The sequence below is a fragment of the Mus caroli genome, chromosome 10 (genome assembly GCF_900094665.2).
Source record: "Mus caroli chromosome 10, CAROLI_EIJ_v1.1, whole genome shotgun sequence".
Taxonomy (NCBI): domain Eukaryota; kingdom Metazoa; phylum Chordata; class Mammalia; order Rodentia; family Muridae; genus Mus; species Mus caroli.
Genome location: NC_034579.1, coordinates 77,130,807 through 77,149,517, shown reverse-complemented (window position 1 = coordinate 77,149,517; position 18,711 = coordinate 77,130,807). Strand labels below are relative to the sequence as shown.

The 18,711-nt window shown below is 42.9% G+C and overlaps 1 protein-coding gene across 1 annotated transcript in view; it reads left to right on the top strand.

Moving 5' to 3' along the window:
* The window catches only part of Aldh1l2 (aldehyde dehydrogenase 1 family member L2), a 47,759-nt gene extending 43,664 nt beyond the window's left edge, over positions 1 to 4,095 (top strand). The window contains exons 23-24 of the mRNA XM_021174327.1: positions 908 to 3,394; positions 3,443 to 4,095. Coding sequence (XP_021029986.1) covers positions 908 to 963 — 56 coding nt within the window. The 3' untranslated portion in view covers positions 964 to 3,394; positions 3,443 to 4,095. The remainder of the gene's footprint in view (positions 1 to 907; positions 3,395 to 3,442) is intronic.
* Positions 4,096 to 18,711: the final 14,616 nt, after the last annotated feature.

Below are 18,711 nucleotides of genomic sequence, written 5' to 3'. Positions count from 1 at the left end.
TATTTGTTGGACGTTATCGGCAAATCTGTCTCACTTGGGATATTAGATTCTCTTTCCTAATGATTTTGACAAGTGTATTTACAGGGATTAAGAAGCGTTTATTCCCATCCCTGGGTCTAAAACACGGTGGGAAGCAACCATTTCTGCGTGTTCCCAGACGGTTTAACTGACAGGCAAAGGCCTGTTTTACTAGAAGACACTTACAGTTCGCCTGACAGTCCCTCTCGAAGTTTAATACCTCCTTAGATCAGTGTAGTCTCAATCTTGGCTCTCTCTCATATTACAGCTACTTAGGAGCTTAAAGGACACAGACATTTGATCTGATTGCTCTGGAGCAGGCGAGGAACGAGAGTTCGGAATTCTGTCTGGGTTACTCTAACAAGGGGACATGTTTGTCTACCACTTCCATTAGCTTCCCTGCGGTGCTTGGCTCTAAGCCTATCCCATGGTCTTGTGTCTGTAACCAGCAATGTAAGCTGCACTTCCTTTCTCTTTGCAGTGAGTTGAAAGGGAAATGCCCCCAAGCTTTCTTCCCTGTAATCCACGCTGCTTGGTTTACTGTCACGCAGCAGATAGCAGCACCCTGAGCACAGAACTGGAAAATGGAAACACAGGGAGAATTTATCCAGCAGGGAAACAGGATGAAGGCTTGGCACTGAGGCTTGCCATCCAACATACCAATCCTGAGAGGGTCTGGTAGACTATCTAAGCCCTTACTGTTCATCATGGTCTATGGTCCCCAAACATCTGCACTGGGAGAGGATAGTTAGGGATGGCTGGTATCTGGGCCTTCCCACGTGCAAGTCAGCAAGGCCCTGGGATGATCCGGGTGAACCTGAACAGCACTGGCATAGGCCACAGAGCTTCATCTTTGTGCCTGTTCTACCCGTTCCACTTCTCTCCCCAGGTGAGGAGGCCCTGAATGAATACCTGAAAATCAAAACAGTGACACTCGAGTATTAGAGAAACGCATCAGGAAACCTTTGATGGACAGCCCACTTCAACGCTTCATGAGCTGAAGACCCTGACGGTGCTGAGGAAGGAGGGGCCGTCTGGAAGCCACAAAGTAGATACGAGAACCAAGAAGAGGGTTAGACCACTTGTATGAGCATTTACCTGAGGGCCTCAAAAATTCCAGTACACTTTTTATCACCAAATGGCTTAACCTCTTTTTTAACAACATTGGGTGCTGTATGTTTTTCAAAGCTCCCTCCCAGGAATGTCTATGCTTTTCTAGGTCACCCTTCCTGAACATGCTGACCTCATTCACAGGAACACTTAAGAGTTCTGGGTCTCAATCCCTAAGACGTATATACTGAACACTGACAACCCTTTCTTTAGCTGTGCATTCAAGCACCAGTTTATCCTACAGAGAATGTGACACCCATCTTCTTCCTTTCTCCTATGAGAAGGAAGATTGGTCTTTGTGCCTTTGACTATTTTGTAACCCACTATGACAGGCAGGCAGCTTCCGAGCCTTTCTTCCACATTTACATACTTGGGACAAAGTACTGTAAAGTTCAGAGGATACCCACTTATTGGCGTCATCTTTGATCCTGTACTTTAAATCCTAGTAAAGCGCCTGTGATGGTCAATCGTGGTCATACTATACCAGCTTACTGTGTGAGTTGGGGGAAAACGACCCGACTTGTCTGAGCTCTGGCCTCCTCGCGTGTTAAACAGGAGTAGCAGTGCCTTCCGCGGAAGCCTCATTACAAGGACTCTGTGCTTCATAATTCATGTGAATGTTCCATTAAATTGAAATGTTCCTTCCCACCACTACTCTAGAAGTATGGCCATAAATTGATGAGATTCGTGAACTTCCTAGGCAGCTCCTTAGTCAAGGAAGCTAACTGATGGATGAATGAACTTCCTATACTTCTCAATAATCAAGGCTCAGACTACTCTTCCCTGCCCATTCTTCTTACACAGTGCATAACACAGCAGGATGCTGCCAACTGCCGTGCAGTGAAAAACAGTGCTAGGCACAGTGGTTCATGCCTGCGACACCAGACTCAGGCCAGGCCAGGGCAGGGTCCTTATTGCTGACCTGAGGTCAACCGGGCTATGCAGAAAGTGTGATGCCAGCCTGGGTCACACTAAGAGATCTTCTATCAAAACCAGAAAAACAAAACCAACATTTAAAATATGTCAGTGGCACCAGGAAAAGGGTCACCTTGTCCCTGGATGCTTACTTTGCTGTCTCCAGGACATGTTGCTTCTCACGACTGTATCTGCTGGCTCTGCTGCTCACTGGCTGTGTGTGGTCAGGGGAGTCCGTGACCTCCTGTCTCCAAGTCTCCATTTGTTACATGGAAGATGATGGTCAGCTCCGTGACTTACTTGGTGTAGTGGTTGGAATGGGCTCCCAGGGAGCTGCATCATGCCTCTTCAGGACTGGCCACAAGGTTTCCCACTGTGACTCAAGTTCGATTATCACCACTGACATGCAACCAGACAAAGGGGAATTCCTGAGCACAGAAGTGATGTGCAGCAATCCATTAATTTCTTGTGATGACTAGGGAGATAGTCCCCAAAATAATGAAGTGGCTGGGCTGGAATGGGGTCTAGAGAGCGTCAGAGGCAGTACTCATGGCATAGGACCTAGGCACCCATGACCCCAAGGTATGGCGAGTTAAATGGAAAGGAAGTGTTTATCCAACAACATGGAAATGTACTCTGCCATAGAACAGGAGTCAAAGTAATGTGTGGAGGGCCACTTAAGACAGTGATGCTTTGCTCTTTCTCTGGGTGCTCAGTCTGTGTCTCCTTCCCTCCCAACTCTCATACCTAATCAGAGTATTCACGACCTCCGAGACATGCTGCCCTGACATGCACTACAGTCTTTCTGCACTTCTGGCTAGGAAGGCTCATCACTCACCCCTTACTAAACCACAGTGGACAAGAATGGTGGGAAGTCCACAGGTTAGAATTTGCTAGAAACACATTCTGTTTTCTTCAGAACCACGGATCAGGAATCAACTGATATTTAAGCCCAAGAACTTTACTGACACAAAGCTGAGAGAAAAGAGTTTATTGACGCTATATATTCCACCCCGGGTAAGGCCATGTGCCAGGCACTGAGGGCCTCACACAGAGCAGCAGATACACAGCAATACACAAGCTGGTTATAATCACCAGAGCTCGATACAACTAAACACACAAATAGATTCACTGAGCATGACAACTTTGCATATGAGATACTTAAACCCTGTTTTCTGACTCAGTTTTTAGAGTGCAGAGAAGACTACTCCAAAGACTTTAAAAAAGTGAAACTGCCACACACAAATATGAAGTTTACAATTCGATAAGGGTTTGCATGTTGTGAGCATTGGAAGCACTAATTGAACTCAACAGGTTACATACATACATAAGTACATACATAAGTACATACATAAGTACATACATGAGTACATACATGAGTACACACATACATGAATACATACATTGGCCAATAAAGGAAAGACCCAGTGAGAACCAGCCAGTCTCCTCTGAGGATGACAGGTACACAAAGCCCTGGCTCACACCCACTAATGCCCCTCCCGTATCTGCTGGTTGCCTTGATATTTGGCTTCCATCTCTGTCTCTGCTTCACTGACTTGTGAGAGACCACTGTGTACTTAGGATATACACTGTTTCAGGTTCTACGTGTCTACCCTGGGCTTTCTAGAGTTTAAATTGCCTTAAGTTTTGCTTTTTTGTTTCTGATTTCAGGATTTATATGGGGCAGGGGGTGTTATTCTCAATTATGTTATTAAACATGAAATCCTAGTATGATGCCCTTATGTCACAATTACAGTCACGATCTTTAATATGTATGTAATTTACCCTCATATATGATTTGAGGCTAAATCTAACTTTTGTAGAAGTAGCCTGTCCTGACATCTTGACTCATTTTACACTGACTTGAGATATCAGCTTTGTAGTACATTTTCATTCTCCCAGACCCATGCACATGCAGCACTAACTGAACAGAACAGGTTATTTACATACACACATATATAAATACATACACGACATGTTTCAAGTTGGGTTGGATATAATCAAGATAAACTGTATAGGTATATGAAATTGTCAATGAATAAAAAATATTCTAAAAAGTTTTCTCCTTTTCCTCTTCACTTCTCACAAGAATGTCCAAAGGACCAACAATTATTTACTGGGTGCCCTTATCTATGTTGGAAGCCCTCTTGTTCAATGAAGCAGCCCCAGAAGGACAGAATAATGAAAACTTTACATACAAGCTTAAGCATTTAGAAACCCAGACAGGACCCAAGAAGAACCTTTGCTGAACACATGGTAGTCAAAGATGTCAAAATACAAAGTGAAAAAAATCCTTCCTTCCTTGTTGGGACCCAATGTCTGTACTTTTATTGTAGTGTATGGAATGGTGGATGTGTTTGTTTGCCCAGGGTGAAGAAAAAGGACCTCGCGGTGGGGCAAAGGGAGCTACAACCAAGTGGCCAGAATAGGCCTTTATAGTACCATTTGACCTGCTAAGGTATTTTTCTCTATTCTTCCAACTAAAGTTCTTCATGAATTAATTTCTTCATTAACTGGCTGCTACCATCTAATGTGTTGTGGGCATACAGAATAACCTTGGCAAATCTAATTGTCAGAAAAGCATAGAATGGTAGACTTGACAACCAGCAAGGCTACCCTGTTATACCTAGAAAAGTTGAATGCCCTGCTATACCCAGCCACTATACCCAGCCAAATTGAAAGGTTAGCGAAAGGAGGAGGAGAGGCCCTGGCAGCCATCAAAGCATTTAGGAAGGAGTAAAAATGACTCAAAAATATCCTCATACACATGACTGAGTAGGAACAGATTATGTCTGAGTGGTTCAAGAACCACCTTCTGCCGGGCAGTGGTGGTGCACGCCTTAATCCCAGCACTCGGGAGGCGGAGGCAGAGGCAGGCGGATTTCTGAGTTTGAGGCCAGCCTGGTCTACAGAGTTAGGGTTAGTGAGTTCCAGGACAGCCAGGGCTACACAGAGAAACCCTGTCTCAAAAAACCAAACCAAACCAAACCAGACAAAACAAAACAAAACAAAAAAACCGTTCAACCTCAGGTGACTGTGGAGGGCACAGATCAGATCACAGCATCAACTCCCAGTGCAAAGTTGTCCCTACTGAAATTTCCTATTCCTGTAGGACTCTGCACATCCTACATAAAAAAAAAAAAAAGGTAAGAACACAAATAAGTGACTTGCTGATACATATCAATCATTTGGAAAAACAAGGACAAAGAAGCTAGAAAAACAAGAACAAACCAAACTAAAACCATATTGCCTTGTTGATGTCAAGAAATAGTAAAAATAAGAACTGGGAAGTTAATGACACAGAAACAAAATTCTATGAAGACTCAGTGATTCTAAAATCTGGTTAACAACAGAACCTTGATACAATAACAACGAGATGACCTAAATATAAAAAAATTATCGATGCAACACCTGTCAATTAAAGCTGATTGGTCTGCAGCTGAGGTAGGAAATAAAAGGTGGACATCCACTATGCAGTAAGGATTCTGGGAGAGAGCCTGGTGGGGGAGTTGTCCTGCAGAAGATGAGTATCGTCTCATGAAGCTAAGGACCAGGTAACCAGCCACATGACAGAACTTAGATTAGAATAAATGGGTTATTAACTTATGAGCTACCGGGGAACCAGCCAAGGCTAATTGGTCAAGTATTTATAAATATATAGTTTGAATTTCAGAGTTGTTATTTTTGGAACTTAGGGTGAGGAGGAAATTTTGGACTTTATGCCCAAATCAACAAATTCAAGTAAACAGGTAAGCCTTATACTAAACATGATTTCAGAATATTCTAAATGAATGCTTTAAAAATCTACACTGTCATGTTACAGGTTAGAAAACATAAGAGAAATCCAGGTGTTTGTTCATACAAATTTCCAAACTCAGACGAAGAAGAGATCAACAACTTAAATGAGGTGAGAACAGTGATTAAAAACTCTTATGACTCAAGATCCTAGGCCCAGATGGACATGCCTATCTTCTTAAAAGCTGAGGCCAAATCTAAACGCTGTACTTCCCAGCTACAAAACACTCTTTCTGGAAGAGTATTTCTCCAGCCAGCCACCTTCCCTAAAGCAGGAGGCCAGATACTGTTATCAAATTCACATGTTTGAGAAGATGACTAATGACTTTAAGGACTTCTCTCAGAGTTTGATGAGACAAACAACTGATTACAGTTATGTTATATTTCTATAGGGTGCATAGTCCAGTTAGCTGTACACTTCATTTTGTGATGGTTAACATTATGTTTAAAGTCTTGAAATTACTTAATAAGAGCAAAACTTGTCCTCCACTGGTAAGCCTCTAGAGCTTGTGGAAATGTACTGTCAGCTAAGTTACCTGAGATGGACGTCTTCCCATAACACTTGGGCTATTCTTAAAAGTACCTAGAGTCTCGGAAAACTTTACATGCCTCTGCTGTTCTACTTCTGAAGCAAGGTCTACTTTTGTACAAAAATGTTTGCCTGCTTAAGATAAGCGGGAAACCTACAAAATATGTTGCAAAAGCTAAGTCCTGCTCACACAAAGATCTATTTTCCCTTAACCACCCCAAAAAATGTAACCTTGTGTTTTTTGCCTTCATAAACCTCTAACATAGCTCTTGGCTGCATCCTGAAAACCCCAAACTTCAAGTGTAGTCCTGGTGCCATGGTACCTGCCAAATAGGATTGCCTAAACTTATTAAGACAGATAACTGGTCATCCTATTCTAGCAAAATTTTACTTCATTTTGTAAAGAATTTGGCATCAAACATAAAACTGGAATTCCTTACAACCCCATGGGACAAGGAATAGTTGAACGTGCTCATTGCACTTTTAAAAATTGCCTTTAAAAAACAAAACAAGGGCAGTTATATCCCCCAAGGTCACCAAAGGCACATCTTGCTTTTGCTTTATTTTTTCTAAATTTTTTGCAAATTGATGTTAAAAGTCAGTCTGCAGCCAATGGCCACTGACATCCAGTTATTTCTAGTTCTTATGCCGTGGTAAAGTGGCAGGACCCATTAACTAATGAATGGAAGGGTCCAGACCCGGTCCTAATCTGGGGAAGGGGCTTGTTCTGTGTTTTTTCACAAAAAGAAGATGGAGCACGATGGCTGCCTGAAAGATTAGTTCGTCAACTGGACAAAGATCCTGAATCTTCTAGTAAGTATGACTCTAACCTTGATTATGGATAAAAATCCTCTTTAGCCGAAAAGTTAAATTGGAGCATAGCCTCCACTCCCAGGGAAGCTGCAGCCTTTCTGCAATTCTCAAAGCCACCTCCCCCACGCTGGGAGCTCTAAGCCTAAGCTTGATAGTTACTAAATTGCAACTGAATGGAGTACCTGGACTTCTCCAGATAAGCTTTTATACTGTTGCTTTTCACTGTCCCACCCTTGTTTCTCAAGCAGGTCAGCCACACTGTTCATCCTGACTGCAGCAGTTTGTGGAAATATAACACAAACTAGCTGCACGTAGTCTCCAAGATGGAATTGGATGGTTCAGGAAGATCTAAGATTTCCTAAGACAGGCGTGGCCACCAGCCACCATAATTCCCAGGCAGGACTATGGAGCATAAATAAATTTTGTGCCTCAGTCCAGCTTTGGCATAACATGGAGGAAATTGAAACCTTCCCTCAGCCTGAAGCTGACTTAGCCAGAACTTGACCTTGCTGCCACTAAGGAGACTACCTAGGAGATTACGTAGGGTGGAGCCGTCCTCTCTAGATCACTCTATTCAGCCACTGTCTCTGTTCCTCTTCAAGATACTGCTACCTGCTGAGAGCTCCCCCCCCCCAGCTATTCCATAGACTATACCCTATCCTGCATGTCATCACCTGCAGCTGGTTCCAGGCTCCAAAGATGAATTGGTGGGAATGCCCCCCCCCCCAACTTTATAAGTGCATTTGCCATCAAGCATTTGAGCCTTGATCAGAAAACTGTCTTGGCTCCATTTCTCTCTTGTTCACCTAGTTTCCCTTTCTTTCAGCGCCGGCCTGCCACTCAGGTGTACCCTGTCCATGTGAGCCCCTGGACGGCTCGCAACACAAGCCCTTCAAGTTTCTCATTGATACTGGGGTCCATCCGAACCCACAGTCATAAGGAAATAGGAAGTCCCCCATTCCTGGCAACTCTCTCCCGGACTGCCCCTTTTGGCATAGGGAGACAGTCGACTTCCCATGCATTGCCCTGGGTAGATCATGATGTTAATAGTGGCAAGGTACGCTCCCTTGTGGTTGCTGGCCTAACTGCCAATCTCCTGGGTCAAGATATCCTTGGAGAAACTAAGACCTATATTACTACTGATCCTAAGGCCTTTCCTCCAGGACCTGCTTGACACTGAAGAGTATGAACAAGAATTTGAACAGGGGAGGGCAGTATATCCAAATTGAAGAAATAGATCCTTGCTTTGAGAAGATTGGTGGACAGTACTCACGCACCCCCAATCCTAAAGGCCACTGCTCGACCCCAGGTCTTAAAGATCCAATGGATACCTGGAGATCCTTTAGGGGTCGAGCAGTAGCCTATTCCTGCCCAGAAACTACAACTGCCACATCTTTTGGTTCAACAATAGAGGGAGCTGGGACATCTAAGGGCCTCTACCAGTCCTGGGAACTTCCCAGTGTTTGTGACTAAAAAATTCAGTGGCTTGTGGAGGTTGTTACAAGACTTAAGAAACATCAATGAGAAAATAATTTCTTTCAGGACCCACCCCCCAGAGGGGACTCCCCTGGAAACCAGCGATCTCCAGTGCCCCTCATTTAACTATTATAGATGTTATTTTCCATCCTACTCCATTGAGAAGATTGTGAGATTTGTCTTCTTGGTGCCCTCCATTAATTTCAGAGGTCCAGACTTGAGATATGAATGGACTCTTCTTCCTCAGGCCATGGTTCATAATACCCTCCCATTTGTCAATATTATAGCTTTCCATTGTTTCCTCCATGTCGACAGACCCAGATGTCCTCTTTTACATTTACATAGATGATACTATTCTGGGACATCCCAATGAATCTGGGTTATGAAAATGCACGGATAGATGCCTCTCCATCTTACTAGAGAATAACTTCCCAGTCACCCCTGAAAAGGTTCAAAAGATGCCCCTCTTTCAAATCCCTGGCTCTATACTGTCTTTAGATACCGTCTCCCCAGTTAAACTCCAACTTAAGGTTCAAGATACTTATACTCTCCTATAGATTCAGCCGTTCTTAAGAGATGATACCCTTTTTCTGTTTGTACTCTTATGTTTCTTCAGGGAAGACCCTGTGCACTGCACTCCTCGGCAAGGGAGTGTATTGGGGAGGCAGCCAGTGCACTGGATTTACCTTTTGATTGGTGGGATTCCCCAGGTTTATTCCATTACCAATCAGATTGCTGATGGTATCATCAAGGGAAGAGATGTTTCAGTTTGACTTTTTGGAACACATCCTCAATATACACTTACTCCCCTCAGGATGGCCGATATTACCTGGCTACAAAGAAACAGTGAGCATGTCGCCTTGGCCCTTCTAAGGCTTTCTGGGTGAGACTGATTCACATTTTGGTCCCCACATATGGATGATCTCCTTTTCCAGGTTGGAGTGGATGCCTCCCAGACACTTCTTCTCTAAGCCTGATCCTAATTCTCCCACAGCCTTTACTGATGGTAGGTGCCTGGGATCCTCTGTGGTTCTCTATTCTCCTTTTGGGGAAAATGACGAACCTGGACCCATTAGTTCTGAGGTGTATGAGATAGAGGGGTCAGCCCAATTTAAAGAGCTCTTTGCTGTCATAATGCCATTGGATTCCATCCCTGGTATGATTAATTTGTTTTCTGATACTTTACATGTGGTTAACTTATTGCCCAGTTTGCCTGAAACCCATATTAGGCTAGATTCCAATCCCATATCCCCCTTGATTCAAATAAATATCCTGACAGAGAGTAAAAAAATATTTAAGCCCCTAGACCTGTGTCCAAAGTAGCCCCATTGTTCCCGGATGCCAGGTGCTTGTGGTTTTTGCCTTTCTATAGCCCGATGTCAGGTGTTTGCAGTTTCTGCCTTTCTATAGCCCGATGTCAGGTGTTTGCAGTTTCTGCCTTTCTATAGCCCGATGTCAGGTGTTTGCAGTTTCTGCCTTTATAAACCCTAGCCTTGAGCTTGTAGTTGATTCCTCTACCCCTGCGTGGGATATGAGTCGTCCCCAGTGCACTGGTCTTTCCTGAATAAACCTCTTGCAGTTTGCATCAAGACCGTTTCTTGTGAGTGATTTGGGGTGCGCCTCTCCTGAGTCAGAACGTGGGAGAGTCCTCACGCCGTGGGTCTTTCACAAGCACCTACCCTTCTTAGACAAACACAAAAAGCCCATTTATCTTCAACACCTCAGGTCACCAAAATCTCCCAGGCTTCTTGTAGAAGGGAAAAAGCCTGGCTGACCAGGTGGCATCCAGATTCCAATGTCATACTGTCTCAGGGGCCACCTGCTTTCACCTCTTGACCCATACTAACTGGAGAAGCCCCTGTCATAGATTGCCCCACTCACCATCCTAATCAGCCCCAGAGACCCAGTGGATCTAGGCTTCTCTCACCGAAGCTATCTGCCAGCAAAGAACTGTCACAGATGGATTTTCAGCAACTGCCTAATCCTTCCTCTAAAGTAGTTTGCCTCAATATCTTTTACATGCACCACACCTTGCATATTAGCCTAGAGGCTCTATACAGATCTTTGGAGACCTACTAGACCTTGCTAGACTCCAGACACATACCCTAAGGATTCCTATTCCTACCAGATGCAGGAAAGCCTTCCATACAACAGCCTTTGCACCAGTTCTGAGGACACCAGCCAGGAGGTGACTGGCAGGTCAACTTCACCCAGCTGAGGCAGGATTAGAAGGCAGGACTTCCAGCTGGGAAAGAGACAGACATTGTAGGTCTGTGATCCTGAGAAACCACCCTCGGCAGAGAACATGCTTCTTGCTATGTATGCTTACTGTGGCTGCCATGAAACAGCTATACTGTGCCTCTGCCACCTTGTTTCTGGGCCTTTGTTCCCCATCCTCTTCTTCATCCCATGGGCTGGGGAGATGACGTGCACATCAGGGTCATGACTAATAAGACTGAGCTGCTAGGGGGGGCTCGCTGACTTTTCCTCCCATTTGACTTCCCCTGTAATTAAGTATGAGGGAAGTCAGACTCTGCCCCAATCTGTGGTACTTTAAAGGGAATACCCCCCCATGGGTTGCCTTCCCATTAGTTATACAACTTTTCTTTCTGATGCTCCAGATAGATGGGTTCCAGACAGGCGGCCTCCCCTCACCTCCCCAAGCTCCCCACCCCCACATCGTAGAAGGTTAATGTGGGAGCTTTCAATAATGATTTTGGGGTATTTTAGTTAATAATGAAACTTTTGTAAGATCAAAAGAAACTATGCCTCTGAAAGGATGTCCACAGGAACATTGGGACAATGACAAATTGTGGGTATCCTTGCTTTCAGGTGATAGTCCAGGATGTGGGTTCAGTTCTTGGTTTTCAGTACATGATCCTCTGTCAGGAGCCATAATGGGACAAGCTCATAACTCGCAGGTGATCATCCTGAAGTGGCCTGCCTCAAGATTATTATATAATCTATGACAAGTAAGCCCTCATTAAGCACGGCTGTGAGGGACTAATTTTAGGAAAGATTCCTGCTATTAATAGGCTTTTCCTGTTATTATTAAACTTTTATAACAATCACTAAGTAGAAGCACACCCCCTTTGAAGTAGATCTGTGCAGATCCATGAAGATGTACTGTCTTGTAGTGATGCTATATAGACAAATAGATGACTTAAGTCCTAATGATGATCCTATAAGAATTCCTAAAATTATATCTGTGATTATTAAGCTCTTTTTTAATGGGTCTGGTATTAAGTCCTTTTTTGATAGTCAAAGCTGCAATGAGAACTTAGTCTCCCATGTGTCACCAGTAAATTGTAAATTGCTCTTAGATGGTAACCAGACGAGTCTCCTACTCAGAGCACATTTCAAAAGGTTGTAAAACAATTAACCAAAGGTCACTAAAAGGCAACTAACCATTTACTATAGGTGCAAGGACAGAAGATAAAATACCAACTGGGTTTATCTATACAAAACTGCACTAATAACTTAGTTATGGTTTTAAACCTTCAGTGAACCGGTGGAGCTGAGTCACATGATGGATGTTTAGCCAGATAATTTCTCCTAATGGATATGCATGTAAACATTCCCTGTTGTAAACTTCTATTTCAATTTATGATTTGATTCTTTGTGTGAACTTGTGATGAACTTTTTAACATGTGATCATGTATTCTGAATGATGTTTAAGGGTTGAGGACAAAGAGAAGAGTCAGAACTGAGGGACTGAGGTGAGAGGAATGGAGGTGAGAACTGAGATGACCGAAGATAAAGTATCGACTGGGTTTATCTATACAAAACTTCACTAATAACTTAGTGTGTGAGCCTGTGCCTGTTTTACATCCTTCTAACCCCACAACCTCTCCTTAGATAACCAAGCACACTGTCAGAGCAGTGTCCAAAGTGAAGTTACAGGTCAGGAGGACTGTCAGCCGAGCTGATGCCAAGACTTGTTCTCCATTGTTGTCCCTACTTTTTGCTCTACAGCAGGAAGATATTTTAACAAAACCACCATATGCTTAACCTATGACCAAACTTCCGAGGCTTGCCATATACAATGGGTCAAGAGGAAATAGAGGATGCCATGGCACAAGGACACCATAAACACATGGGAAGCACTGCAATGACTCCAGTCTTCGAAGCTTACACTTCCTCACCACTAGGAGACTGGTATCCTTGCGTTACCAACTCCCAAATAAACATCAACATTGAGGACCCCTGCGATGGGCAGAAGGCATCATGGGGGACGTATACAAATCACCCTTGAACTCATACACATTATGATTCATTATATTTGATGTCCAGAATTTGACACCTTACAGTAAAGACTTTATAAAACAAGAAGAACAAATCTTTTCTCAGGTCCAGGGGAGGAAGAGGGCTCTATCCCTGCTGCTGCCACTTATGGCCCAACACATCACAACCAGCCTACTTTCCCCCTTTGGGGGGACACCCTGGACTCCCAACTTCCCTTCTGCTACTTGGGACCTATTGGGGTAACTTTCCTCAAACTGTATTAAGATGTATTTCTGTATTTTCAATGGCCAATTCTGTACCAGCAAAGTGCTAAATCCTTGCAAGATTTTGGTATTTATTGTTGTTAGAGATTTAATAACTCTACTAGTTATGGTTTAACCCAGCCAGCACCCCAATAATCCACAGTCCTATTGATTTTCTTAATCAGCTTTAGCACAATTACTAGGTGAACACCCCTAATCTGCTCTTCTACACTAGACTGCCTATTTCCGAGGTATTCCCCACAATCCTTGCTGTCTGAGTCTCCCTCAGGGATTCCTTTACCACCACTGTCCCCAGGTTGCACTCTTTCCGTTTATCACGTGTGGAGAGCTTTTGGTGCCTTTGCAATCAAGCTCTCCCAATAAACGTGTGCAGAAGAATCCTGTTGTGGCATCCTTCTTGCTGGCAAGTCAGGCGTCTACAAGCGGTGCCAAAACCTGGGAAAACGAGACATCTTTAGGCACGAGTGAAGAACCCCTGTTACAGGGAGGATTCAGAACTGCATCATGGGGAAGGAAGAAGTGTTCCTGCAATAATAATTCCTCTGTTGAGAAGAATTCGAACTCGTGGATTCAGAACTCTCCAGCTGGGGAACGGCGGTGCAGGTAAGTAAAAAGAAAATAATGTAAGTCTCTGAGAGATATGCTTTCCTATGGAATAGATCCGGTAATTGTTGCTGGGGTTGTGTTGCTTGTTTTCTTTCATGTCCTGATATTGTGTTATTGTCTTAATTTTCATCGCCCTGGGCACGAGTGAATCTGCTGGGAATAGCATGGCAGATACATAAGATCATAAAGCGAGTGTAGATAAATTCGTGAGTTGATCTTGGGACTAAGAATTTCAGGTAGATAAGTGAGTGTCTCAAGAACACTTTAGTCCAGGACGATCATGGGTACTGGCCAATCTACGCCGTAGGTAGGGCCGGTACAAGCCTTGCTTAAAGAACGAGGTTTAAAGATTTCTGAAAGTACAGTGAGAGGGTTCTTAAAAGAGATAGACAGACTCGGTCCTTGGTTTGTCCCCACTGGGTCACTGACGCTACCTAGTTGGGAAAAGTTAGGGAGAGATATAGCGAGAGAGGAGGCTGAAGGTAAATTGAAAGCAGGAACAAGACCGCTATGGAAGTTGATTAAGGCTGTATCCAGGACAAGAAATGTGAACCAGCGGTTAAGGAAAGGCAGCAACTTTTGCAGGAGCACCAGGAAAGCATGTCAGAAACAGAGAGAAATGAAAAGGAGTGCGCAGAAAAATAAGGAAGAGATATAAAAAGAGAAAAGGAAAAGAAACCAAAATATAGAGATTCAAAAGATAATATAAAGAATGAAGATTGAAAAATTAAGTCAATTTACCTTCCTCTCTAGGACTTTGAGTTATTAGAATTATCTAGCTCGGAGGACTCAGAATTATCAGCAGGGGAGGAGGAAGATTTGGGGGAGGCTGCTGCAGAGTATGAGGCAGAAAGATATGGTCCAATAGGGAGGAGTCTCAGTGCTTCCCACCACCTCCGCCTTATACAGAAAAGGAAACAATTGGCAATGGCCACTCTTTTTGCACTCCTAGAGGGTTGCGGAAAATGTGTCAGGCTTTTCCTGTTTTTCAGGATCAAGCTCAACTGCAATATTATGAGCCAATATCGCATAAACAAGTGAAAGATTTAGCAGAGTCAGTAAGGACCTATGGAGTCAATGCCTCTTTTACTCAGTCCCAAATCGATAGACTGGCTCACCATGCCATGACTCCTTTTGATTGGATGACTGTGGTAAAGGCATGTCTTACGATGGGACAATATCTAGACTGGAAGTCTATATGGCATGATCTGTGCTTGAGTCAGGCCCATGCTAATACTACTGCAGGGCAATTAGCATGGAGCTTTGAAATGCTTACAGGTCAGGGTATATGGACAAACAATCAGTTAGGATACCCAGTGCAGGTCTATGATCAAATCAATCAGGCAGCAGTGAAAGCTTGGAAAGGATTGCCTAATCGAGGAGAGGTATCTGGTAATCTGACAAAAATTATTCAGGGAGCTAATGAGCCATTCTCTGAATTTGTGGCTCGTATGATGGAAGCAGCCGGACGCATATTTGGTGATTCTGAGACCGCAATGCCATTAATTGAACAATTAGTTTATGAGCAATGTACCAAAGAATGCAGAAATGCTATCACACCTTGGAAAGGGAAAGGACTACAGGCCTGGATGAAAGCCTGTAGAGAAATAGGAGGACCCCTTTCAAATGCAGGGCTGGCTGCCGCAGTTTTATTGGCACAAGCAAAAGGAATAACCTGCTATAATTGTGGACAAATAGGTCACATGCAAAGCAGTGTACAAAGGGCAGAAAGAGTAGGTTTGAAAAGAAAGTACCAGGCATTTGCTCAAAATGTGGGAAAGGAAGACATTGGGCAAATGAATGTAGATCAATCAAAGATATAAAAGGAAGGCCAATACCTCAGTTTAAAGTGCAACAGCCAAAAAACGGAGTTAGAGGCCCCCGTCCCCAGGACCTCCAAATGTATGGGGCACTCCAGATCACAGTGTCCATGAGGCCACCCAGAGACCAAGGAGAGCCACTCCAGGTTCAGCAGGATCAGACATCTGTGCCACCTCCAGAGTAATTCTTACACCTCAAATGGGGTGCCAACCTATTTCCTCAGATTTTAGAGGTCCTTACTGAAGGATACAGTGGGCCTACTGTTGGGTAGGTCCTCTTCTGCCTTGAAAGGATTGGTGATACATCCCGGAGTAATAGACTCAGATTATGAGCGACAAGTTAAGATTATGGCTTCATACAACAGAAAAACTTTATGAATGTAAACACTGCGGGAAAGCATTCATGAGATACTGTTCTTTTCAACTGCATAAAAGGACTCACACTGGGGAGAAACCTTATGAATGTAAGCAATGTGGGAAAACCTTCAGAGATGCCAGCCATGTTCAAGCACACAAGTGAATTCACACTGGAGAGAAACCTTATGAACGTATGCAGTGCGGAAAGACATTCACTTATGGCCACTGTGCCAGAAGACATTTAGGGACTCACAGTGGTGCCTGGCCTTACAAATGTAAAATGTGTGGGAAAGCTTATCCCTAAGTCTATTCCCTTCGAAACCACAAAAAAAGCCACAACGAAGAAAAACTTTATGAATGTAAACAATGTGGGAAAGCCTTTAAATACATTTCTTCCTTACGCAACCATGAGACTACTCATACTGGAGAGAAACCCTATGAATGTAAGGAATGTGGGAAAGCCTTTAGTTGTTCCAGTTACATTCAAAATCACATGAGAACACACAAAAGGCAGACCTATGAGTGTAAGGAGTGTGGTAAGGTGTTCTCATATTCCAAAAGTCTTCGGAGACACATGACTACACATAGTTAATTAGAGAGGGATAGTTTTAAGTATAACTTAAATATATAAAAGAGCTCTACACATTCTAGCTCCTCATTAAAAAACAATAAATTTCACACTGGAAAATGAGCCTATGAATGCAATATGTGTGCCAAAGTCTCAGTACATGCCACAGTTACTATCAGGAAGCATTTCAGCTCTGAGGACTTACTGAAGATGATTTCCACATAGAGACCTTGGGAACGCTTTCTGACCATCCTTGCTAGCATACGTGGGAAGACATGGTGAAGAGAGAAAAATCTATGGCTGTTGGCCTCTCCCGTTTCAACTTGGATTTTAGCAGTGTGAGAAAGTCTTAAGAAAGGTGCAGCCTTATTACCTATGCAAACCACCACAGACCCAAACTCTGTAAATGGAAGAAATACCTGGATTCTTACCAAGTTAACAAATGTTTTCAAACCCATGAAATGAGTTTCCAAATCTCATGAATCTTAGAAGTATAAAACCTGCTGGTCCCAGTGCTGCCTAGAAGCCAGCCACCATGGGAAACATGACTGTGTCCTGTGGTTTCTCTCAGTTGCTCAGTGCTAAATGTGTCAGTATACTGTCGATTTCTGATTCTTAGTCATAATTCTGTTGGTATTTTTGGGGTTAGTTTTGTTTAGTCTACAATTTCAAATATGCATACTGCCTTGATTATATCTACCCTAAGTCACCCAAGACACTCAACATTTCTCGCTCCCATCTTCATGTGAATTCCCCACCCTTTTCTTAGCCAAAGCTTCAGTGTGTTGAAGAACGAAACAGCTGCCCCCTTGTCCAGCAAGCAGCACACTCCCAGTCCATAGCTCCAACATCTTTCAACCCCGTTTATGGGTTTTAAGCAATCGTTTCTCGGTGGTTTTTATATCTATTTATTGAGGGCAGAGTGAGTCATGCTGAAATATCTGTTTATCTGAACCTACCTGGTTCAAGTTTAAGTCTCCAGTCTAAATGGGACAATAGTTGTCTGCCAAAATTCCCAGGCTATGTGTGTATTTAATGGGAGTGTTTTTTCCTTGTTGACAAATTTTTATTTATTGCATTTTAACAAAGGTAGATCCTACAAGTAAATTGAAATGTATTTCAAGAGCTGGCAAGATGGCTTGCTGCCTATCCTGATGACTTGAGTTCAAGTCCTAGAAAAGGTGAAAAGAACCAACTCCTTTAAGTTGCCTTCTGACCTCCACACATGCCATGGCAAGTGTGTATAGAATAAGTGTAAAATAAAGTATAGCTCAAATATGCATACATTTAATCATAATTTTAAGTACTTTTGTGGTTAATTTTTTAAAATAAAAATGACTTTGAAAATTGAAAAAAAATGGCTTGATTATTGCACCAGAAAAGGTACAGCAGTCTAATGTTAGTCATTTTTTGGGAGCCACTATTACTTTACGGTGTGTTACCCCACAAAAGATTAGTATAAGAAAAGATTATTTAAAGACATTAAATGATTTTCAAAAATTATTAGGAGATATAAATTGGATTAAACCTTATTTAAGGATCCCTACTTNGGAATTAAAACCTTTATTTCAAATTTTAGAAGGATAATCACATATTACCTCATTGAGACAATTAACACCTGAGGCTTCTGAAATTCTTAGGAGGGTAGAAAGAGCTATCCAAAAAGCACAGTTAAATCGTATAAATGAGCAAGAACCTTTGTGCCTATGCATATTAAGAACCATAAATTTGCCAACTGCTGTGTTATGGCAAGATGGCCCTTTAGTATGAATACATCCACATATATCCCCTAATAAGACTATAGAGCATTATCCCACCATGGTGGCAAATATGGCTCATAAAGGTATTAAAAGTTCAATTAGTCACTTTGGAAAAATGCCTGATAGCATAATTATTCCATATACTGCCGCACAAATGCAAATATTGTGTGCTACCATAGATGAATGGGCCATTCTTAGATGCAGTTATTCTGGTTTAATTGATAATCATTATCCTAAACATCCTTTATTACATTTTATGTTATTGCATCCAGTGATATTTCCAAACGTGACGGCTAATACCCCTATAAAGGGAGCCATTGATATTTATACAGATGGATCCAAAACAGGAATTGGAAGTTATGTGATTAATGAAAAGGCTGTACGGTTACAATTTACATCAGGAGCCCCTCAATTGGTGGAATGTTTGGTGGTTTTA